This window comes from Haliaeetus albicilla, chromosome 26 (genome assembly GCF_947461875.1).
Source record: "Haliaeetus albicilla chromosome 26, bHalAlb1.1, whole genome shotgun sequence".
NCBI classification, from domain to species: Eukaryota; Metazoa; Chordata; class Aves; order Accipitriformes; family Accipitridae; genus Haliaeetus; species Haliaeetus albicilla.
Genome location: NC_091508.1, coordinates 20932905 through 20956527, shown reverse-complemented (window position 1 = coordinate 20956527; position 23623 = coordinate 20932905). Strand labels below are relative to the sequence as shown.

The following is a 23623-nucleotide window of genomic DNA, read 5'->3' as shown; positions in this document are numbered from 1 at the left end:
TTGGGCTGGCTGCCCCAGGCTCTCCAAATGACCTTTGCTGGGTCCCATCAGTGCAACCCATCACCTACAAACACTGGAGCTGGGGCGAGGTGTTGCGGCAATGACCGTTTCGCAGCAGGGGGACAGGCACAGGGCAGGCAGCGACCCCGTGGCGAGACAAGGTGGGTTCCTTGCCAGGAACCTAAACCAGTGCCTGGTCCCTGGACTGGCCAGCCCTTGTGTAGGGTTCGGCGTTCGGAAGATCTCGCGATGTCACGGAAAGTTAGAGGGTTAGTCGCAGCCTTATGATGTGTCTGTAATCCCACCTACCCTTGTTAGTATAAAAGGAATTGACTGCGCAATAAAAGGCGGAAGTTGGCGCTCACACTGTGTGTGTTATCTGTCTCTTTCCCTGGTCTGGGGGGTGATCAGTGATCTAATCGTGGCACCTTGATATGCGGCGAACGCTACACCCTTGCCCTGAGTTCCCAGAACACAGCCCTTCCTCCCCAGCCCCTGTTGCAGGTTCTGCTGCCGTGAGCCCTCCGAAACGTGGCCTGTGCCGTGGGAGCCCTGCCGGGGCAGCAAGTGGGGAGCGGGAGGTTCTGCTCGGGGTGTTCCCATTCCAGCCGGCGGGAGACGGAGGTGGCACATCCTACCTATCCTCGTCCCCTCTGTCCGTGTCGTCCACCTTCTGCCGGCTGCTCCCGTTGAGCAGAGTGAACTCGCTGACCTCGGAGCCCTCCACGCGCCGGCTGAGCCCATCCTGCCCCTCCAGCACAGCCAGGCACTCGTCCCCCTCCTTGCTGCCGTAGCGGCGGCCGCCCCTCTCCAGGCTGATGAGGTTGAGGTAGGAGTCCCCGGGGCCCAGGGCTGGCAGCGATCCGGGGGCCACGGGGCTGCCCAGGATGCTGGCAGGGGTGGAGGTGGAGGGCAGGTGGACGTCCAAGCTGTAGTGGTTCTTCAGGTTCAGGGAGAGGGACTGAGCCAGGGACAGGTTTTGCAAGGAGCGGTCAACTGGCGAGAGAGGGACAAGGGGTGCGTGAAGAGCTGGGGACCTTCAACCCAGCTGCTCCCCTGGACTGCGAGGGCTGCAGAGATGCTCCAAAGCCCCCCCAGAGCCTGCTGGTTTGGTACTGGGAAATGCCCCAGCTGCTCCCTGTGACTGCGAGGGGTGCAGAGATGGTCTGAAGGGATGGTGCTGGGAGTACCCCAACTGCTTCCCAGGATGCCCAGGGGTGCAGAGATGCTCCAAAGCCCCCTCCCAGAGCCTGGCACGCTGGTGCTGGGAGCATCCCAGCTGCTCCCCAAGACTGCAAGGGATGTAGAGATGCTCCAAAGCCCCCCCAGAGCCTACTGGGATGGTACTGGCAGCATCCCAATTGCTCCCCATGACTGCAAGGGGTGCGGAGATGCTCTGAAGCCCCCCCACGCTTGCCGGGATGGCGCTGGGATCATTCCGGCTGCTCCCTGGGACCGCGAGGGGTCCAGAGATGGTCCAGAGGGATGATGCTGGAGCACCCCAGCACCCAAACAACCCCCGCCCCGCACCGGGGTGAAGCCGGGGGCGGCAGGTCCGCCGCCCCCGGCTTCACCCCGGTGCGGGGCTGGGGGGAGTGGGGGCCACTGTTCTCACCCGGTTGCCGGTGTTGCTCCCGGGCTTCCAGCACCGTCAGCTGCCGCACCAGCAAGGAGACGTGCTGCAGCAGGTCCCGGTTGGTCAGGAGGAGCTGCCGTACCCGGGCCTGGGCTTCGATCCGCGCCGCCGTTTCGGCCGCCAGTTGGTCCTTCAGCAGCTGGACCTGCGCGGGGGGGTGGGGGGGTGGGGGAGGACACGACACGGGACACACACGCACCGACACCCCCCCCCCCCCCGCCGCGATCTCCCGCCACCATCTCCCGCCACCATCTCCCGCCACCAGCGGCGCGGCGGGACTCGAGCGCCCCCTGCCGGCCCCGCCGCGGCACCCCCCGTCGCCGGTGTCTCGCGTGGGTAGGTGTCCGTCCCGAACCACGGGGGGGGGATAGGAGGGAGAGGGGGTTCCGCTGCTCCCCCCCCCAACATGAAATGAGTTGGGGAAGTGCCCAGCCCCGGGGGGGGGGCACTGGGCTCCCCGCTCTGCTGCCGGTTTGGGGGAAAAGGCACCGAGCGGTTGGTTTCTGAAAAATGGGGTGAAAAGGGAGCTGGGGGCTCTGGGGGGGTCCCCCGTGACCCTGCTAGAGCGGCCTGGGGGATCTATGTGTGTAGCCAGCTCCATGGCTGGGGGAGCCGGGCTGCCAGCTACACCGCAAGCAATGCTGCGAGCTGTGCTGCGAGCTACGCTGCGAGCTACGCTGTAAACAATGCTGCGAGCTGTGTTGCGAGCTACGCTGCGAGCAACACTGCGAGCTACGCTGTAAACAATGCTGTGAGCAGTGCTGCGAGCTATATTGTAAACAATGCTGCGAGCAATGCTGCAAGCAATGCTGCAAGCTACGCTGCGAGCAATGCTGCGAGCTATACTATAAACAATGCTGCAAGCAATGCCGCGAGCAATGCTGCGAGCTACGCTGTAAACAATGCCGTCAACAATGCTGCGAGCAATGCTGCGAGCTATATTATAAACAATGCTGCGAGCAAGGCTGCGAGCAATGCTGCGAGCTGTACTGTAAACAATGCTGCAAGCAATGCTGCAAGCTACGCAGCGAGCAATGCTGCGAGCTCCCCGTACCGCTCCCCTAACAGCACAGGGCGCTTGTCCCCGCTGCCAGCCCAGCCCGGAGGCTGGAGCAGGGAGAGGAGCAGGGCCGGTGCCACCCGCGGGGAGGGCAGGACGCGTACCTGGGCCACGGCCACCTGCGTCTGCTGCTGCTGCTGGAGGAGCTGCTGCTGGAGCAGCTGGAGGCAGTGCTGGGAGGCCAGCGGGGTGATGGAGGCCGAGGAGCAGGGGCTGCTGGGGCTGAGCAGCTGCTGGGAGCTGGCCGGGTGGAGGGAACAGTTCTCGGCATCCTGGGCGCAAAGAAACGGGCAGGGTGAGCGGACCGACCGGCTCGGGCTGGGATTCGGATCGTGGTTCCCCACAGTGCTGACCCCAGCGCAGCAGAGCGGCCCCCGCAGCCCTGGCACCAAGGGACTTCTGAGGGGCGCAGCCCTGGGCTGGGTGTCAGGCGCTGCACGACTACACCATCCCCAGGACAGCAGGTTTCGGAGCGACTCCTGCTCCCAGAGAGCCGGCAGGGCGGCATCACCTGCGTCTGGCCGTAGCTCCAAACGGGGAGGGCAGGTCCCCGGGGAGGAGGTGGCGGGGGGTGACCCAAACACCCCACCACCTTCCCCACGAGGCAGCTTGTTGCCCGAAGCATTCGCCAGTGGCAGCAGCAGTTCAGTGCCAGGGCCGTCAGCGTTTTAAAAAGCTGCAGGGGTCCCAGCCCTTGGAGATGCTCCGCACCAGAAGGGCAGCGCGCACACGGACCGATTTCAGAGCAGCTCCAGACCCAGCCGTGAGCCCCCCCCCAGCACCCCAGCACCAGCGCTCAGCCCCGCTCCTCTGCCGGTTCAGCCTGAGGTGGGTTGAGCTCGCAGCCACCTCGCCTGCCTCGGGGACCGTGCGGTGGCCCCGTGCGTGGCTCACCTGGCCCTCCGTAACGCCGGCGGTCTCGGCATGCGGCCCAGAGCCGGGCAGCGAGTTGTCGTCCCCCCCGGCAGGCAGCCTCCCACCCTGGCAGCGGGGGTGTTTTGGGACGGTTCCCCTCGCAGCGTGTCCCGCTGGGAGCTGGCCCGTGGCTGCTGTTTTTCCTAGCCCCCTGCCCTCCCCTGCTTGGGCAGCTCCAGCACCCAGAAGGAAAGCGCAGGAAAGCCCTGCCTTTCCAGCCACGGAAATGAATCCCACTGAGCGCGTTTCACCGCAGCTGTTTTCAGCCAGGCCCTGCAAGCGATACAATTGTGCGAGATGAAGCGATGCCATTCAGGCTGCCGGGAAGCGCTCACTGAGAAGCTCTGCAGAGCAGCTATTCATTACGGCGAAACCACCGCTCACGCCAAATGTGCCCTGCGTGCCTGCGCGGCTGCCGGGGCTGGGATCCCTCGGGGACGCTGCTCCCTGGTCCTGGGGGACGAGGGGAGCTGGGGGTTGCTGCTGGGGGCACAGAAATCCACCCCGTATGGCAGGGAAATGGTTGCCTCGCCAGGGATGCCTCCTCTTAGTTTCTGCCTGTTATGTGGATGTTGCTGCAGGAGGGGGGGTCCTGCCTCGCTTCTTTCTAGCGCTGGGCGATCGCTCCAGCAGAGCCCCTCTGTGCTCTGCCCTGCCCGCACTGGTGGGCTCTCCCGTGTTGCATTTGAAGCCCACTTAGCCATGCGCTGTGGCCCCGCTCCCAACTCTCTCCTCTCCCCCTGCCCCAGCACTGGGATACAGCTTAGCTGCGGGTAAACCGGCTGCTGAACACCATGTCCTGCCACCGGGGCTGCAAAAGCAGGGAGCCGGGGGGGGGGGGGGTGTCTCCATGAAAGCCCCTCCAAATCAAGCTGTGATACAGTGACCCCGAGCAGAGGGACCCCAGCAGCGGCAGGGCACGTGGACTGTCCCCCCATTACCTGGCAGTTCTTATCCTTTGAGGCTTGCCCAGGTTTCAGCATGCCGAGGTCCCCCCTGCCAGCGGGGAGCTCTCCGGGTCCCCTCTCGGACACACAGATGCTGTCAGAGTCGATGCCAACCTCGTCCGCATCCGTGATCTTGGAGCCCTTTATCTGGTGAACTTCAAACAAGATGGATAAATAAACCCAGGCTCCCCCCCCGCCGCAGGATCGCAGCAAGGAGCTGGGGTGGTAGCTCAGGGATGAGGCCAGGACTTGCTTCAAGTCTCGGCTGCTGCAGAGGGGCAGGAGGAAGGGGCTGGTGCCTGCAGACCCTCAGCCTGCTGGGCAAGGGGGGCTCAGCCTCTGCCATCCCGTTGCGCCCAGCACAAGCGGGCAGATGGAGTGGATTCCCCGTGCCCCCCAACCGAAGGGGCCCAAAGCTCTCGCTGTCACCAGAGCTGGCCCACAAAGGACGTGTTTCCCCACCCCAAAGCACCCCCGGTGCCGCTGCCGAGGGTGGGGGTCTGCCCGCGCCCCGTGGGGAACCCCGCGTCACCTTCCAGCGGCTGCTCCTCGGCCGACTTGTCGCTGGCACCGTCCGCCTGCCCGTCGGCGTTCTGCAGGGCGTGCTGCAGGCTCAGCTTGTGGCAGACCTCGAAGGCTTGCCCCACCGTGCGCACCACCCGCATCGCCTGGCTCTGCGGAGCAAACCCGCCGCCGCTCAGACCCGCGGCAGCCGCCCCACCACTGGTGGGAGAACTGGGAATCTTCCTCCCGCTTCCCGCCCCGGGGCTGTCCCACGCTCCCATCTTTTCCCATGCCATCTTTTCTCCACTGCTGTCCGCCGCTGGACCTGATGCACAGCATCCCCCCCCCCCGCCGCGGTCCCCTGCTCTCGGAGATGAGCTCTTATCTCTGCGTGGGCTGTACTGCTGCCAGAGCTGGGCCAGGAGGGGACAGGCACCAGGCATGTTTTTTTGGGGACATCCAGCACCAGCATTGCCTCGGTCTCTCCGCAGGGTTCTGCACCCTCCAACCCAGCGGTTACTTTGGGTCCCACGAGGGAAGGTGCGAGGTCCCTCGGAGACCTCTCGCCCGGGGGTGACCCAGCCGTAGCATCCTACCTTCTTCTTCGATTTGAAGACGTTGCACCTGAAGGAGTTGTTAGCACCATCCCTTGCGATGTAACTGAATATTTTCAGGTCTTGTGAGTCGTGAGACACATAGAAGATTCTAGGTGGGAAAGAGACAAAGGGAGTTAAATACCCAGGGGAGTCTCTGCCCCCCAGACAACCTCGGCGGTTCCCGCGTGTCCCCAGGACAGGCTGGCTCACAGCACCCGGGGTTGGAGGAACGAGGCGATGCTGGTGCATGGCCCCTCCTGCAATTTTCAAGGCAGGAGATGATGGATTTAGAGAGTGGCTTGATGGAAAACCTTCTGGTTTCTGAAGTAGACAAAAGCTTTTTAAAGATGCTGTGGGAAAGCTAAAAAAATCTATAGTATTGGAAAGCCTGTGGCTATTTTTAGGCCCAGCAATTAATCCTTGCCTGGGCTGCAGCGTGGCACAACTGCCTGTACAGCGAATGTCCTGCCCGCCTCAGTGCAGCCAGGCCAGGGACCCGGCGCGGGTCCGTTCTCAGCAGCAGGCAGGTGGCACGGCACAAAAGGCAGCGTCCCCCGGATGCCTCTCCCAGGGACGCTGAGTGTATGCAGAGGATTTCTGTCTCTCCTATTCAGGCTGACTCTTTCTCCTCCCTGTGCTACAAAACCATTTTTAAAGACCTTTTTATATGTTTGATTTAATTGGGTAAAAATGTGACAAGTGAGTTCAGCTCTGAATAGGGAAGAAACCAAAGGGATTCTCAGAATGTTTTTCTCTTTTACTCTTTTCTGTCATTGGAATTTTTTTGTGTTGAACTTGCAGTTGGAGCAATTATTGCCAATGTACCACATCTTGTAATAATCTTTAAAGAATGCCAGAAGTGAGAGATAGGCACGCATAATGCATCAGCACGTTCTCTGCTTCTTATCTCCTCACCAAGGGCACTGACCTAGAAAACCAATGTTGGTGATCCTAACCCTGAGGGCTGCGGGCTTCGTGCTCGTGGTCCAATTATTCACTTGGCAGATCTAACAGCCTGGTGCAACCTGTGCTCTTAACTGTGTCCACAGGCTACACACCATCGCTGGGGTTGCCTTCAAGGAAGCCACCCCTGATGGCTCCTGAGGCATCAGGTTTACGTGCAATGTAAACCTCTGCGTGGGGCTTGTGGTCTCCAAAATACTCTGAGATCCCACAGCAGGTGCTATGGAAAGTCGATGCCACCTTACCACATCCTGTATGAGTCAATTCCCTGTAAGCACTTACGCCTTAGAGTAAGGCCCTTCTTCAGAAGCACACAGCGAGCCATGCTCTGAAGGAAAACCGCGGGAAGCCTGGCTTCAGGGTCAGAATCAGAGAGTAATTCAGGTTGAAGACATTTCTGGGGGTCATCTAGTCTAACCCTGTTCAAAGCAGAGCCAGCTTCAAAGCTAGATCAGTCCATCTCACTCTCAAAAATGTATGAAAAGGATTCCCCATCAGCAGGAATTTTGCAACCTCGTTAATTTTACATGGTCCTTTGGAAAGCCAGCCTTGGTGGAGGTAACTCAGCAAGCGGGAGGATGGATATGCATCGCTCAGGGCTGATTGGACCTAGCTGGTCTAAATCCCCTGCTGCGTACCTGTACACAGGATCGTGCATCACCACCATCTTACTCTCGTCCCAGGTCCACTCCTTTCTCTGTAAGCAGAGGGCAGAAACAAAATTACAGTGGGTCAGGTAAAAATGAAACTCCAACATGCTGATGGGCAGGAGCCCTGGAGAACGGTGCATTTGTCGCAAGCCAAAATCCAGGCTACACTGTGACTATATGAACAATGGCTCTTTCATCGGTATCTTGGATAAAAATAGATTTCTTTGATCATTTATTATATCCAGTCATCTGATCATAGCTTTCAGGGCTGAATGTGGTCCCTAAGATTAATTCATAGCATCAAATATGCAGAAGAGTAACACGTTTTGGGGAAGAAGGCTCTGAGCTAGGTCTTAGGAGATCTGGATCCAGCTGCTGGCTCAGCTCGGTGGAAAGCACAGCCTGGGCGAAGAGCTGAGGGGTGCTCAGCCCAGGCAGTGCAGAAAAAGCCTACTGGTATTAACAAGAAAAATAAACTGTATTTCCTGAAAGCTTGACATTTTGTGACAGAAAAAAAAAATCCTCTTCCCACACTGTAATTTTCCCACTCTTTTCAGCAAGGTTTTGTTATCAGTTTGATGAAAAATTGAGTGTTTTCTCATGAAAATTCTGTGTGGTTTTTAAGAAAAGGACAGTTTGGGTTAGAAGTGTGACTATCCTGAGTAGTGGTAATATCCAGACACGGTGAAAGCCAACATCCCGGGTGCTCTGGCCCCAAGTGCCCCAGCTGGGCTGGAAAAGTCTCACCTTCTGCTTCTTGCGCAGAATCACCTTCACCCCGTCCACAGACACAATGATGCTCACTTTCTTCTTCTTAATGTTTTTGGCTTTGAATTCATACTGATGGGAAGAAAAACCCAGGTTAGAAGAGAGGTAGTATTGGGGGAATGTGGCACAGTGTTAGTGCAGTATTAGTCAGTGCTTTACATCAAAAAGTTGGGTTTGTGTTTAATCCCAACTGCCCAGGGAAGTAGGAATTTGCTTTATCCTGCTAAGAAAATCCATGTTGGGAAAGACCTGCTGCTGTAGCTGAGATGCCAGGCAGGATCCTGGCTTTGTCAGGAGCCAGGAGCGTCCCTTGGGAGAGGACAAGCAGAGCTCAATCCTCTGGGCTACATCCAGAGACCGTTAATTCGGATCCGGGAAGAACTTTCCTGATGTGTTGGCCATGCCTGGTCCAGCGGGACTCTGCACCAGAGGCTTGACGGGGAGACGGCACTTGCAGCAAACACCAAGCAGTGATTTATGGCATCGCCAGTGCCCTTGTATAGCAGCGCTGCAGTGTGCGGGGAGTATAAAATCACTTATGAATTGCAGGGAGGGCCAGATGGGTGGCAATAATGCAATTATACCTCAGTCATTTGCATAATCACATTAACCTCAGTGGGCTCGGTATCTCTGGAGAAAAACCCAGCTCCTCACCTGCAGGTGTCTGCAGTCTGAACTCACTTCCATTTGTGTTAAAAATTAAACTGCTGGCTTTTAAATGTTGCTTTTGCTAGCAGCTAGAAGCATGGCAGAGCCCTTCCACTCTGGAGACCTGTATTTACAGCGCTGATCCTTACTGGCCCCATTTTAGGCACTATTTTTGGCTTCCAAATACAGCATTTTGATACCCCATATTTTTCGCAGTTCCTGTCTGAAATCCAGCTTTCCTGGGCCAGATCCTCAATTTATCTAAACGAGCACGTCCATTACTATCACTGCAGCTACAGTAACAGCCACTGTGTATCTATTAAAAAATAAATCCTTTGGATTAACTTGATGTACAGTTACCAGAGCTGGAAAGCAGAGGTTACAAATCCCCTGCTTTAATAGTCTAATAATGTCAACGGTGCTGTAACGGAGCTGGGACTCGGCAAAGGGGACATCACAGGGACACCAGTGTCTGCTGGCTCTGCCTGTGCAAGCGGCCGCAGCGAGGCCACGAACGTGAGCGAGCGTGGCTGCACCGAGCCTCCCCCTGTGCCTGCTCTGCCCTCACTCCCCGACGGCTCTTGGCTCCCTCCACACGCTGTTAGTCATGGTCTACCAGAAAACAGGCTATGGATGGGCTCCGGCCGTATCTTCCATCAGTCTGTCACGTTGGAAGCAGCTCGCAAGCTTTTCCTGCTAAGGCGCCAGGGTGATGCAGCCCCCTCTGCGGCGTCCTGTCCCCCCAAGGACAGCCAGCCACCTCGCTGGCGAGCACTGTGCCACCCAGCCTTCCCATGGAATGCTGCCGGGAACGGGAGCTGCCTCTGCTCCACCACCAGCCTCCAGTGTCTCCTGGGATGCCTCTGCCACGTCGCTTTGGAGAATCAGCGCAGACTGCCTGACTCCCAGACACGGACGACAAGGCGATGCCAAGCGTCAGAGTGCAGCCTGAAGCCTACCTACGCTGTGTAATTAGACACCTAATTAGAAATCTTATCTCTTTATACAGTCGGCGGAGCTGCAGGTAGCAATTGAGATGTTAAGGGAGTCCAGGCACCTCTTTCAGGAGCCTGAAGTTGAAGGACTCTGTGTGTGGCTCCGTGTCAGCATGGCACCCAAGCACTGCAGAGAAGATACGCATCTTTCCAGCTCCTCAGCACCCATTGTAAGCCACGCCAGCCTTACAGGCAGAAAATTGGGTGGCTTTCATGTTTATCAGGCTTTTGATGCTGCTCATTGAATTCTTAGCACTCTGCTAGGTTTATGGTATCAGACAGACCCCGGATTAAACCATAGCCTTTTGATCTCCCCATGAATTATTACTCTGAGACAAGCTCTTTAAAAAATCTATCTATAGCACCATTGTGTGTGAAGCCAGAGCTAAATTTGCTATACACATTTTTTATTTATAGGGAGCAATGAAATGATGGGTGAGGTGTCAAGTGCATCCTGCAGACTGTCGCGGGCCGGGGGGGAACCTGCAGGAGATGCACATATCTGCGGGGGTGAGGCCAGGCAGCTGGGTTCACCAGCCTCAGCACCCAAAAGGGCTTCTCCCACCCTCTGCCCGAGCAGCCCCTCGGTCCCCCGGCACCCCCAGCACAGCCTCACTGGGTGCTCCCAGCTCCGCTGGGCTGGAGCTTCCCCCTCCCCTACGTTCAGCCCTGCCAAACTGTTTCTCCTTGTCTGCTTGCATGAATGTCAATAAAACCGGGATAGATTGTTCTACCCGCTAAAGAGCTATTTATCTTTCTTTATACACAAATGGCTGGGAAAATACTAGCCGAGCTTTCCAAGAAAGAGAGCGCAATACAGTGTATTTTCCCCTTGTAGCAACAGGGGTGCAATTACATTCAAACAAGGCTCTTTACTCAAAGGCTTTAAGCAAAGTCCAAGTCTGGATTTTGCAGAGATGCTTTTTCTTTCTCCCTTGGACAGAAAGGAACAATCAGGAGCAGCGGCAGCGCATCTCCAGGTGCTGCCAGGAGTGATGGCAAGTCTCTGTAAACCCAAGGAACCCCAGCCAGCTACCACACCTGACTCTGGGACAGGTACGGGGCTTCAGCTCCAAGCAGAGCCATACAGCTGGTGTGAGCTGCCTGGCACGCTCTGCCCCTGCTGCGGGCTGGTGCTGAGCCGTGCTGGGGTGGCTGGGGCTGGGGAGGGACACGGGGTGGGCTGGAGCAAAGCGCAGAGCTTCTCCCCCGCCCCAGCGACACGCACACCCCGCAGACGGCGTCTGAAGCAGTTTTGACCCTTGCAATCCGCAGGCAGCACCCGCGGGCTCTGCTCAGGATGCAGCCCTTTGCCACAGCACCGTCAGCAAGGAAGGAGGCCGATGAGTTTGCCTGTCCTGCTCACTCCGTGCAGCTCCTGGCCACCGCCGCGTCCTCACCAGAGCCCCTGCAAACAGCCAACGCACGCTCCCCACGGCAGAGGTGCCGGGGTCCCAGCCACGGGCAGAATTAGCTTGGCCTGAAAACAATCAAAACCACTGGGCCCCAAAATTCTTTCTAAAGGGTGAACACCCTCAAGCAGCAGGAGCCGTAGGATGGCCCGGTCCTGAGCGGCTGCTCAGCACACGGAGCGGTAACGCCAGCCGGGTGAGAGCACCGTGCTCCCCAGAGCAGGGCTGGGCGAAAGCCCCCCGAGCCCATGTCGCACCGGCTTGGATTGGACTCTGTCTCCATCTCAACACGTAAGAGGCAGATGGGATACACCTTCAGTCGCCTAATTGCTTCCTATCAAGCAGGAATCAGTATTTTAATTAACTGTGATTTATATAAGGACAAAAAAGCACATGAAAAAATGCACCTTATGTCTTCTAAAAATGTTCGTGCGCAAACCAACGTACATCTGAGCACGAGACTCCTGGCTAACCTGGCACTGGTGTCAGAAAGCAAAGTCACTGATTTTTTTTTTTTTCTTACTATTGAATAGATGTGATATTTTTTCCAAATTTGTCAAGGTTACCGACAAATCCAAACCCACACAGCAGTGTTCATCTTCTCTGCTGCCTTCCGAGATTCAATCGTTATTCTCTTGCTGCTTGTACTATCCTATGGGGGAAAGCTTTCCGGATGTTAAAGGATCTGGAGTTGCCCTTACAAGCGGCGATTCAGCAGGCAAGCCTGGCAGCTTTCTTAGCCATGGAGAAAAGATGGGACATTTTATAAAAAAATGCAGGTCAACAAAGGGCAATGCATCTCATTTAATTTAGCAGCTTCATTAATTCTATTTCTGATGTGTCTGACCTGGAATACTTTCCATTTCTGCTTTTAAATCCCTGTGTTCGAGTCCTTGCCTTTCATATGGTCCCACACACTGTTGGCATGTAATATTAACTTACCCAAGAGCTAAAGACTGTATGACTAGAAATGTTAATGGTGCCGTGTAATGCATATTTCATCTGATAATTCCACCCAAGCAGATATAAATTACACATGCAGTTACCAGCTTCCATCTGCTGATGAAAGAGATGGGCTAATGCACGTTGGAAATCATATGCAGTTTCCAGCACTAAGAACAACTTGCATGAATAGAGTTATTCAAAGAAGCAATTCTTAATGTGATTAATTACTGAAGGTATCAGGGCCCTCATTATGCAAATGAAAACTGTCATAAAATAGAGAGTTTGCAAGTCTTAGAGGCAGTCTCTGTTTCCAAAAAATGCATCTTTCCCATTAACAAAGAGCAGAAGGGCCAGACTCGAGAGTGCCGGCAGAGCCAGGGCACGCTCCCAGCCATGGTTCAAATGGTGTTTGCTGCGGTGCAGCCCAAGTTGAATTAAGGGAAATTAAGGCAGAGGCTCTCCAGGTTTTTGAAACAAACAGGAGTACATCAGTGCTTCCAATTGCCGCCGGGTAAGGACTTTGTTTGCGTGCCCAAAGGAAGATGCCACAGGCTTGGAAATGGACGACTTCTTCCTGCAGCTGTAAATTCTCCAGCCAGCCCTTAGCCTGCTGTCCTGCCCCCAGCCTCCCCTTGCCCCGTCCCGGCCTGGCAGGCTGCAGGATGTATGTGTCCATAAACAACCCCACAACAATAAGCAGTCACGGCCCCTTCCCAAACCTCGCCTGCCAGACGGACACAGGGAGCATGGCAATGAGGAGGTGACGATCTGCTCGGCTCTGCCCCCCGACAGACCGGCTCCGGGCAGCGTCACCCCGGCAGGACCCACCGGTCCCTGCTCCTGCATCCCAGCGGCGTGGGTGGCATCCTTCCCTCCCGCCGCAGTACGCAACCTCCGATACCATATGAGCGCCGTTCAAGCCATGATGAAGCCAAGTATTTCAAGTTCAGGAATGTAACTAATTTCAAAGCAAACTGACCCGCACGGCATGAGGGCACGGCATTGTATCTCGACTGCTGTTTGAACTACTGATAGCTGGAGTGCTGCCGCTTGGAACTGATGTTACAGAAAACTCCTGAGCTCTTCTCCCAGCAAGTGCAGCTTAGCCAAGCGCTGCGTGCCGCCTCGGAGCTGACAAACGAGCAGTGTCAGTTCCCATACCCTTTGGACCGCAGGCTGCGGTCCAGCCTCCAATCCCCCCCCCTCCACGAGTCACCACGGCCCCTTCTGCATCACATCACATCGCACCTTCCCGCGACAGCCCTGCCAGGCAGCGGCGTTTTCATCGGTCAGCCACAGCCGTTCCCTCAAGGCCTCCGGCTGGAAACCGCTGGGTTATGGCCTTTCCTTTGTTCGTCTTGGGAAGCATGTGCCTGTCTGAATCCTATGAACTCCCAGTGCCCGGCGGCGGGGCGCACGCTCCCGGGGACGTGGCCGGTGTGAATGCCGTCGGGCATAGTCTGGGTCTGGGCTGCAGTAACTGGGCAACACGGACATAAAAGCGACGCAGGAAGTGGTGGAGCCCAGGAGTGCACCTCCTGCCCAGTGGAAAAATGAGAATTTATGATCCTTGGAAACATAAAACTGTTCAGTGGAAAGCAGAAACCAAAGGGGGAGTACAATAGGCAAGGAGAATGCTGGCAACGTACCCGAAGTCTTTTTTTCTCATTTAAATTAGCTCCTTCCACCGTCCAACAAACTCTCTGTAGATACTGCAGCCCACTCCCCATGCAGCGAGCTGAAGAGGAGCTATCGCGGCCCCGCTGGATTTCTGGGAGTCCCTGAAGGGGCAGCGAGGAAATGTGACCACAGTTCATCACACAGGATTTATTTATTTATTCCTAGTTCTGTGCTTTGGCAGCAGTGTTGCTGCCTGCAGAGCCCGGCAGGACTCGGACTCTTCCAATGATGCAGGACAGCGTTTGCAGGTTTGTGCTCCAGCCCTGAAGTTGGGGCCCATTTGTGGGGAGCAGCTCTCTGTGCAAGCTTCTGCGCCGGACCTTGGGTCAGGGTCCACCTGTGGCTGCAGGCTTCAGCGATCCCCTTCTCCCCTTTTCTAATTCTTCTCGGGAGCTGGCTGGTCAAGGGCTGAGTTGGCACATTTGAGTGCAACCCTCTCTGTCGCCTTCTTAATCTGAGTGCAACCTCTGGTGACTGGCATTGTGCCCTTGTCCCTCTTAGCACCATCCGTGGGGTTCAGGACCCTGGTGATCACCCACCAGAAGGCCCCACCACAGTCTCCTCCCCAGGACTCCTGTGCATTGGTCCTTTCCTGCCCAGCAGTTCATGCAGATACCCCCCCAGGAGACGTGGGCAGCAGAAGCAGGGTCCCCAGCACAGCATGCTGTCCCTGGGGAGCTCCATACGTTCTTTCCCAAGGATTCCACCCAAACCATAGGCTCAGTCTCCACACAACCCACCGGGCAATGCAGACGTCCCTGGCCGCAGCCTGAGCTGCAGACACCAGGTTACAGACTAAGCTTTGATTAGTCTTGGCAAGAAAAGCACCACGGGATGGACTAGCCACAGATGATTTATTGATAGACTTGCTGTGGCCGGCCTGGAGCTGGTGTCCTGTGCACGGTGGATCTGCAGATGCTGCTCAGGTGCAGGCGCTGGAGACAACTTGTTGCATAGCTGTGAGGAAAGGATTAATGGGAAAATCCAGTCTTTGTGCTCAAAATCTCCCCAGAAGACCACATCTAAGGTACACAGAATCATCTGCTTCCCAACACTGGCTTGGCCAGGCAGACGGGTAACTCTCTTTCAGAGCTGGGAAGTGGAAGCAGAGGTACTCATAAGGTTGGCCAAGGGGCAGGGGATGGGCTTCAGGATTATGGAGTCCCAGCACTTGGCTCTAGCTGGAGGACAGCGCTCCTGCTCCAAAGCCTCCCACCAAGCCCAGCTGCCTTGCTGGGACCATCTCTCAGTGAGCTGTGCTGACACCTGTGGCTCTTCTCACTTTGGCCACTTCACAGTGACCAGTTGTGAAGAGGTGTTAATGGTCCTGACCAGCCTCAACTGGGATCTTCACCCCCACCCCCACCCATGGGCACAGGGGCTCCATTTAAGCTCAGATCTGGGCCCACAACCCCTTCCTGAGCTTTGGTGTAGGAGTGTTGGTCTCCAGCTCAGCCACAGCCATGCCTGGCCATGGACCTGCTGACTCCAACTTGAAGACTGACTTCCCAGCTTGGCCTTAGATCTGTCTCATCAGCATGGACCTGCCCGTTGATCTGGACTCTTAGGTGAACCTGGCTACTACCCAGGGTCTGCTCTGCTCACCTTGCTTAGGTATGATGGGATGGGGCCCCGGCTGGTGATGCCCCTACCCTGCCAGACATATTATTGTGGTTGGCTTCCAGCTCCTCCTCACTGAGGGAGCAAAGCCACTCCTGCTGCTCCCTGGCCCCTCACGGCTGCCGTGGTGCAAGGAGATGCACAAGCACCTTGCTAATGAGGGGTCTGTTTGCCAAACCCTTCACTAATGCCCATACTTGGTGGTCAGCCCCTCACTGCAAGTAGAGCTGAGCAGTGCTGTGGATTGAGGGGAAGGAGGGATGAAAGGCGCTGGAGGAAATTGCAAAAGCCTGAATTAAGCTAAGAAAATATGTGCGTTTCTGAAGTCTCCTGTTTGGCACTGTCAGCACTATCTTAATTGGTCTAATCTGCAGGTCTTCTTGGACATGTGCCCCACAAGCCCTCAGCCAGCATAAGGGTACTTCAGCTGTGTTTAGGCCAGTTCTTGGTTTAGCTCTCAACTGCAGCTCCAAAGTAGCTTCTTGAAAGTTGCCTCTAAATGGAAAAGGGCATGCAAGCTTGGCCCAGTCCTCTTTGTCCTGGGTCTGGCTGTGCTTCACCTCTCTGCAGAGATGTAGGTGTTTTCTGTCTGTCTTTAGGGGAGGTTTCTGGAAAAGGCAACACCAGGAATGCTGGGCATGCCTGCCCAGGCTGCCTCCTGCTAACTCCTGCTTTGGCTTTGGAGATGCTCTGGAGTGATGTGTGTGAGTGAAGCTACAACAGTGCTTAGGGTCTAAGAGGAAAAAAATAATCCCTTAGGAAGCAGTACCAGGTGCCACTCTCCTGTCAGGGTTTTGGAAGCCGCAGGGAAGCAGTTTGTGGATAATGGAAGAGCAACCTGTGGATCCAGACTCTCTGGACATTCCTTCCCCAGAACAGCTTTAGAGCTCTGATTGTATTGAAATAAAGCACTGACAGGTTGCTTCAGCCCAAACAGCTTGTGTGCCCTCTGTGACCCCTTGCAGACACCCTGCCTGGTATCATTCCAGAGTTTTCCTGCCTGTCACCTTGGTGGAGTGAGGGCTCATGGAGAGACTGAGGTAAACAAGCCTCCAAGCACTGTTTAGGGAAAACTGTTCCTTTCAGGAAAGGAGCTGTACGGCTCAGCAAAACATACCTGTCAACTTTCTGCTTTCATAAATATTCAAAACCAGCCGCGCTGGGAGCTGACTAATCTGAAGACCTTTCCTGAAGAGAGCTTTACATGCTTCAGATTTTCACGGATGTGAATCCTGAGCTGTAGCTTTTTTTCTGAGGTGGGCAGACATTAGCCAGAGTCCCAACATGGGCAGCTGAGGCTGGCTTATTCATCAAGAGTTCACCTGGCAAGTCAAAGCAGAGCAGAGAGCTGAAACTGGGATTTTCCAGCACCCACTCAGTGAGGATTACGCACTGCCACTGCATGGCATGTATGAACTCATGATCCCCAGTGGGGCTGCAGTCCCCATGACCACCCAGCAATAGCCTCCAGAGCCGCTCAGGACCCTGTAGTCTTGAGCCACGCTCTCTGACTTTGAGAGCCTATTTACAGCATAGATGGATTTGGAGAGAAACCCTAAACTGCTCCTTAGTGTGAGGATGGAGAAATGCAAGCAGGCATCCACTTACATCAGTAGGAACTGAGGTCTGCTCCTCTGCAGCAAGGTGCACAGAGCAGGTAAGGATCTGCCTGATGCCCCCTGCTCGAGAGGGCTGGGATCCATCAGTGGTACCAGATGGCCTGAGAAACACGGATTTCTAGGAGGGCTGCCCTAACTGCCAACAGAGAGGGGGTTGCTGTGGGTTGTACTTCAGTTTGGTCATTAAACCTTGAAGAACCTTCTCCCACCCCTTTGTTCGGGAAAGAAGCTGCTAGGGGCTGGAAGGGCGGCCAGTGGTGCTGCCTGACCTGCAGGCAGGGGGATGTGAGGATGCTGCCTCTGGCTGCAGCAGCTGGAGGTTGGTCAGACACGAGGGAGGCAGGGCAAAGAGCCACCTTTTATCCAGGTCTCCTTTGCCTTCCGAGAGAATCCTGCTTTCTGAGGCCCTGCAAAGCATTCAGATGAGTACGTCCATACAGGCCTTCCTCTTCATCCCCCTTCTTCCCATCTTCAACAGATCTTATCTTTGGGAGGTCTCACACTGTTGGAGTCTCAGGCAGCCTTTAAGGATAGCTTGACCTTTCCACCTAAAGGTGAGGCGGTGATGGCAAAGGACATGGCTAGATTTTAGATGTTCCTCTGAGACAGTCAGAAGGGTGCGGAGCAGAGTGGTCCGAGTTACACCCATGGGGGAAAGCAGAACTGTTGCAGGTGATGGAAGCTGGTGGGGAGACCAGCCCTGGCAGTGGCTCTTTAATTAGTATTGTCCACCTCTGAAAACAGGCAGACTGTTCTGGAACAAAGCTTCTTTGCCTGATTTTAAAAAAGGGTGGGATAAAAGCAGCCTTTTCATGGCCTCCTCCCTGTTAAAGAGATACTGCAATACTGCTGAGCTCCATCCCAAGAGGCACAAGCAGCCTCGCAGCCCAGCGCAAGGTGACATCATCTGGCCTTTGGTGCCTCTCTGACAAAAGCACCATTGTGTGACTGTCACTTCCAGGAACCCCCTGCTGTCCACAGGTTTAATAGGGAGCTTTCTCACACACAGCCCTTCAGTCCTTGTCTTGACAGGGCAGGCCAACCACAGCTCCCAGGGAAGCTGGGTTTTATTTTCCTTCCTACCTCTATTCACTTTGCAGGAGAAAACAAATTACCTTTTCCGTCCACAGTGCTTTGGATGATTAATTAGTTTCAGTAATGAAGTAGTGTCTTGGGACCCCACCCCAATGGAGTCTCATGTACCAGGCACTGAATGCACATGAGCATGAAAATGGTCCCTACCTCAAAGAGCTGCTAGGTTATTGCAGATAAAAAGTGCTAATTTCATTAGAAGCAGGTCAGATTCACCTGAAATAACCCTCAGAAGTGAAACAGCAATTATACACTGTGATACCTTCAAGTAATTCTGTATTTCCCTATAAACATCAGTGTCAAGAGGCCCTGCAGAGAAGGTCCTGGTTTTGTACACATGATGTTTCATATCCTAGTTGCCCTCCAGTCTGGTATGTAGGACAAGAGGCAAGTTAGGAGATTGAATTTTTTTAAACCCTGTTCATCAATGTTCAAACAACAAAGCTCAAAGAGCAGGAGCCAGGACTCTGCGGCAGGCTCAGAGCTCCATGAAAAAGCCTCGGACCCCCTACATGGCTGTGGGAAGGTAACCGAGTATTTTGTCTGTTGGTTTCTCATCCACAAAGCAAGGATGTTCATTTTCTACTTCACTCATTCAGTTGTTCTGGTTACAGCCAGTCCCCTGCTAAGTGACAGCTACCCAGCACCTAGCCAGAAGGGCCAGGCCACCAGATACTGCTCGTACAAAGAGCAGGGAGCAACTGAGGATTTCTGCTGCTCACTCCAAAATCCCTATTGTACATTCGGTCCCTTCCCACCCCTCCCTGTGAGCCTGACAGGCTGCTAATGCAGCGGCACATCAGCGAGCTGTATGAGCCTGGCAGCAGGGGAGATGCTCCTTCCTTGCTTCTCGGTATTACGGCTAAGCTGTGCAGAGAGGGAAAAGAGGAGCTGATGCCCTCGCTGAAGCAGGAGATGGAGATGGGACAGGGGTGATTAACAGGACTGCTTAGCTCTCCCTGTCTCTCTGGGAGCTGCTGTTTATTGCTCATTTGGAGAGAGAATAAAAAGTGAAAGCCAATTTTTAGTTCTGTCGCTCTTCACAGGAGCGTTTGTGACAGCTGTTCTTCAGGGAGCAGAGCACCCGTTCAGACCGTGAGCAGTCTATGGACATGGGAGCTGGGCAGGACCCACCGCGGTGTGGCTGTGCGGGTGGAGGGAGCTGCAGTGCGTGGGGTGGGGGCTTCAGGGGTGCTTAACAAGGGCTCTGGCAAGGGCTCACACTGGCACAGCACAGAGATGGGGAGAAATCCTAACGCCGCTGCCATGCTGAGGCTCTGACAAAGGGAGGTGCCAGGATTTCAGGCCTCTAAATAATGCAACACTTCCCTCCGCATTTATGTAACGATGCTATTTTAGTGTAGGTAGCCCAAGCGAAGGAGGACAGCAAAAAGGACATCTAGGGAGGCAGGCTGGGTGAGCCATGCTCTCTGCATGTGGGGATGGAGAGGAAGCATCAGTGCTCCTGAGGCTCAGTACAGGCAGGTGAGGTTAAGATGCAGAAGGCAGAGGAGAGAAGGCCCGCGTGTTCAAACTGGTAGACCTCCTGTGGTTCTCCACTTCCAGCACCCGTGCTGCTCTGCAGCTAGGAGAAACCATCTGGCTTCAGCCTCCTCCTTAAAGTCTCTGTGACTTCAGGATGCAGGGGAGAGTGATGCTGAGCATGTCCACCCAGGGTGGATACTTATCCAAAAGAGAAGGAGGAATCTAGTTTGCTCTTGAGAATCTGGAGAAGCTACATCTGCATGACTAACACCTGCTTTTGGTAAATGTTGCAGGGAGGGACCATCTCCCGGCTTCTAAACTTGCTATCACACACCATATGCATCTTGGGTGCTGTCCTCCAGCTCTGCGTCTTGTGGTTTCTCTGAGCCACCTACTAGGGATATTAGCATTTTCTGTGCATATCTACAGCAGAGGTAGGAAGCTGGACTTGGCACCTCTATCTTTGAGCAAGCAGAATTCAAGCCAGAATGAAGACTTGATCTCCATTTGCATTCAGAAACAGCACTTGATTACAAACTAGACCAGAATGAAAATGGCAGGGATGCTGAGCTGCCTAGCATGCTGTTATGCGCAGACCAGGTTTCATGCCTCGTTTGCTAGGTGCAATCAGGCTTCGTTCTCTTTCATGGCAGAGAGCTCTTTGTTAGCTCAAGCCCCGGGTGCAGCTGAACCTTTCTCCTTCTCAATGCCAGCAACTTTCATGAACAGCCTTTCTAGGTACTGGTCTGAGTCAGGGACTGAAAATCTGCTTTATTCCCAGGCAAGGGGACTTTTTCTGTGTAGCTGTTAATATGATCGATCTGCAACAGTTCCACTTGAGAAAACATTTCTTACAGAAAGCCCAGTGACTTATAGTCGGACTCCAAGAGCTGCACAGAAAGGATGTGTCTGCATCGGAGAGCACCAACAGTACAGCAATTCCAGCCAGGAACAGGCCATTGAGCTTGGAGGGGGTCAGTCACTGAAGGGCCACAGGGACTGTGTGTGTAAGATCTATAAGTAAAGACTTGGCGTGCAGTACTGAAAGATCCTGCCTCCTTAGTGAAATCTGCAGAGTCAGGTCCGATGTTTAGATGCAGCTATTAAGAGTGATTTTCTAAAGCACACAATTCCTAATTCCTATTGACTTCAGAAGGAATGTTGGTTGTTCTAAGCAACACGCAGGGCACAAATGTCTTTTGAAATCTGCTCAAGAGCTCTTGTAGTGTGTGCATTTCTGGAAGACAGAAGGCAGCTCACCCCTTGTCGGGAATGAGTGATTTAGCTCACTTAAACAATCACACCCCTCTCCTGCCAGGCTGTCCCTGGGCAGGCATCAGTCGCACCCAGGTATTGCCCAGATGTGAGATGTGAAGACCTGAGCAGAGCCAGGCACAGCATGGCTGGCATGCTGCTTCTCGCCAAATGGTCCTTAGTTAGAAATTATTGAATGCTAATAAAATTGCCAGTAGACTGTGGTAACTCTTCTCTGTGGCAATCCCTAAATCTAAAGGAAGGTCTCTGGGTTCTCCTCAAATTGTCCATAAAATCTTACTCAAATTTGGAAGCAAGACTGTTACTATAAGAGAAAGAAAACTGAACACTAATGGTGTCATTTCCAAACTCCAGAATATTAAGCAGTTCAAGGACTCTGTTAGCCTCAGGGGAGCTACTGAGGTTAGTGAATCATGATGAGATAAACAGCCTGGGTTTAGATAGTGGGAATTATGGATAAAGAGGGTTTTATGGTATCAGTATTTATTGTTACAGAGGTCTTGTCATCAAAACTGTACCACAGCATCACAGCCAAGTGCCAAGCAGAGGCAAGCAGCCTGGGCTGGGCTTTCTGGCTCTTGAACAAGAGTCTGCTGGATGATTTGTTTGTCAGTCGTTTGCAGGCTTGTGGTGCTGGACAGTGTACGTGCCCAGGTCTCCTGGAGGCATGCCAGGGTCCTCAGCTGGGTATGCAGCTACTTCACAGACAGGTGAGTAAAGATGAAGAACTTGTTACAGACAGCCACAAAAGCAGCTACAAAGAGTGGGAACCTGCCTGGGTGTGCCCTGTTTGCACTGCAAATACAGCTATGACATGGTGTTGTCCCCCTGCTCAGCAGTGACCGGCAGCCACCCTCGGGGCTGATGCTCGGTTCCACTTTCCTGATGCCTGCTCTGCTCCCCAGTGCCATTCCCAGTGTCCCTGGGCTAGCACTGGTGTCAGCAGCTAGGTGTGAAGCTGTGGACATTAATGTGTCCTGCGCTGCTTGCATACAGGTCAATGATTAACCACAACCAGTGTTCCCTGCCCCAGCTCACAGCTTCTCCTGCCCTGGGCTTGCATGCAAGGAAGCAAGACAAGCAGGAGACCAGCATTGCCCTGGGGAGGCAACAACACGAAAAGAAGAAAATGTACCTGGGCTGGAAGTTTAGGCCCCATAATCATTAATGGCAAGAGCACAGACTGCAGCAGGACTGAACTGGTCCGTGATGGCTTGGGATCACTGAACCTTAGCGCTTCATGAACCGCATATGGCTTTGTGGTAGGTCCAGGGCACTCGGAGGCAGCAGGTGTTGGTGGCAGACACCAGCATTTGGGCCGGTTCTACCAAAGGATCCACATGCCTGAAGAGTAACTGTGTGCCTTACACCCTCCTGGAGCCACCTGTAAATGCCTAGTCCTCCATCACACTGCATCTAGTCTTAACATGTCCCACTGCTCTCCTTCTGTGACAAAAATAATTTCTTTCTAGAAAGAAAACCCTGGAGCTCAGAGGGTTTGGTGGGATTCCTAGGAGTATGCTGGACCTGGCTGTGCAGGCAGCAGTGTGATTCGGGGCCCTGTCCTGCAAAGCTCTGTGCAATGCAAGGGGCCGCATCCTCCCCTCTGGCAGACCCACCACGTGGCAGTATCTCTGCAGCAGCAGAGTGACAGAAGGATGGAGGAAGGGGGAAGTGACTCAGGTGTCCTGAAAACAGTCAGGCAGTTGCCAATTAGTCCGAACAACCCATCTGGCCCAGGGAAAGGCCACTTAGAGAATGTCTAATCACTGCTGCAGGAAAAGAAAGAAAACCATTCTGTAATGCCTTTGAAAAATCCCTGCTCCCTCATCAAAGTATCCTTCCCTCCAGGGACCTGTTCAAGATTTTTATTCTGTAGATTTATCATAGAGTTATTTGGTCAAAACATAAAGTAGCTTGTCAAAGTATTATGTTAAGTAGCCCCGATTCTGTTTGCCTTCAGGCCTCATTTAGTACAGAGCAAAAGCAGAATGAAAAAAAGCAAATGTAGAACCAAGCTATTGTTAGCAAATCTTATTTTACTGGGCAGAATTTTGCTTTGTGGTCATGGTCCCTCAGGGTCTCCTCTCCTCAGAACACCAATCCATAAAGTACAAAGGGCCCTTGCATTGGAAAAAATCAAGACAGTGTCTACAAAGGCACCTGCTGTTGTGGCACTAGGTCTAGCCTTCCTCCCATGTCCAGTGCAGACACTCTTAACCTCAGAACCAGAAAGGCTGAGATCGAAGCACAAGGTTACACCATAGCTACAAGCTGCTTTTTTTTATTTTTCCCTGCATGTAGATAGCTTCACCCATGGGACAGGTTTAAGTGTTTGTATTTTCATGGACTGTTCTGTTTTGTTCCTGAAACACGCCAACCTGCTCTAGTGGAAATCAACACATGCACTTGTATTAGCTGCACAAGGAGGGTGTCTGCTCCACCAGCATTGCAAAGGCATTCCACACCATGGGCATCCCCATTTTCTGTGCTTTTGCCCATGCAGTTGTCACTCAGATTAAGGCACCTCCTTGTTAAGCTAATCCAATGTGCTCGCTACTACTCTGGTTGCCATCTCAATAACATTTTTTTTAGACACCAATAAAGAAGGAGCTTTGAGTTGTGGCAGACTGTTCTACACCAGAATGTAATCCGAAAGCCGTTATATTTCATCTCTGTAATACTCTACAACCAGTAACATAATTGTTGAAAAAGCTGCTTTATTTCAAACTAGATAAAAGGTTTGCAGAGATCTAATACACGGATATTTTAGCTAGTGAAATCAAATGCTTCAGTAGTATAATCATACTGTT

At 54.0% G+C, this 23623-nt stretch overlaps 1 protein-coding gene across 2 annotated transcripts in view; it reads right to left on the bottom strand.

Annotated features, from left to right (window-relative positions):
- The window catches only part of LOC104314594 (carboxyl-terminal PDZ ligand of neuronal nitric oxide synthase protein), a 38949-nt gene that overhangs the window by 2241 nt on the left and 13085 nt on the right, over window positions 1–23623 (bottom strand). For both annotated transcript variants that reach the window (XR_011322277.1, XM_069771211.1), the window contains exons 3-10: window positions 8019–8111; window positions 7260–7318; window positions 5659–5767; window positions 5091–5232; window positions 4553–4713; window positions 2801–2968; window positions 1616–1781; window positions 639–996 (exon numbers count right to left, since the gene is read on the bottom strand). Coding sequence is in view for 1 of the 2 variants with exons in the window: in XM_069771211.1 (XP_069627312.1) it covers window positions 639–996; window positions 1616–1781; window positions 2801–2968; window positions 4553–4713; window positions 5091–5232; window positions 5659–5767; window positions 7260–7318; window positions 8019–8111 (1256 nt within the window). In the remaining variant the exon portion in view is untranslated. The remainder of the gene's footprint in view (window positions 1–638; window positions 997–1615; window positions 1782–2800; window positions 2969–4552; window positions 4714–5090; window positions 5233–5658; window positions 5768–7259; window positions 7319–8018; window positions 8112–23623) is intronic.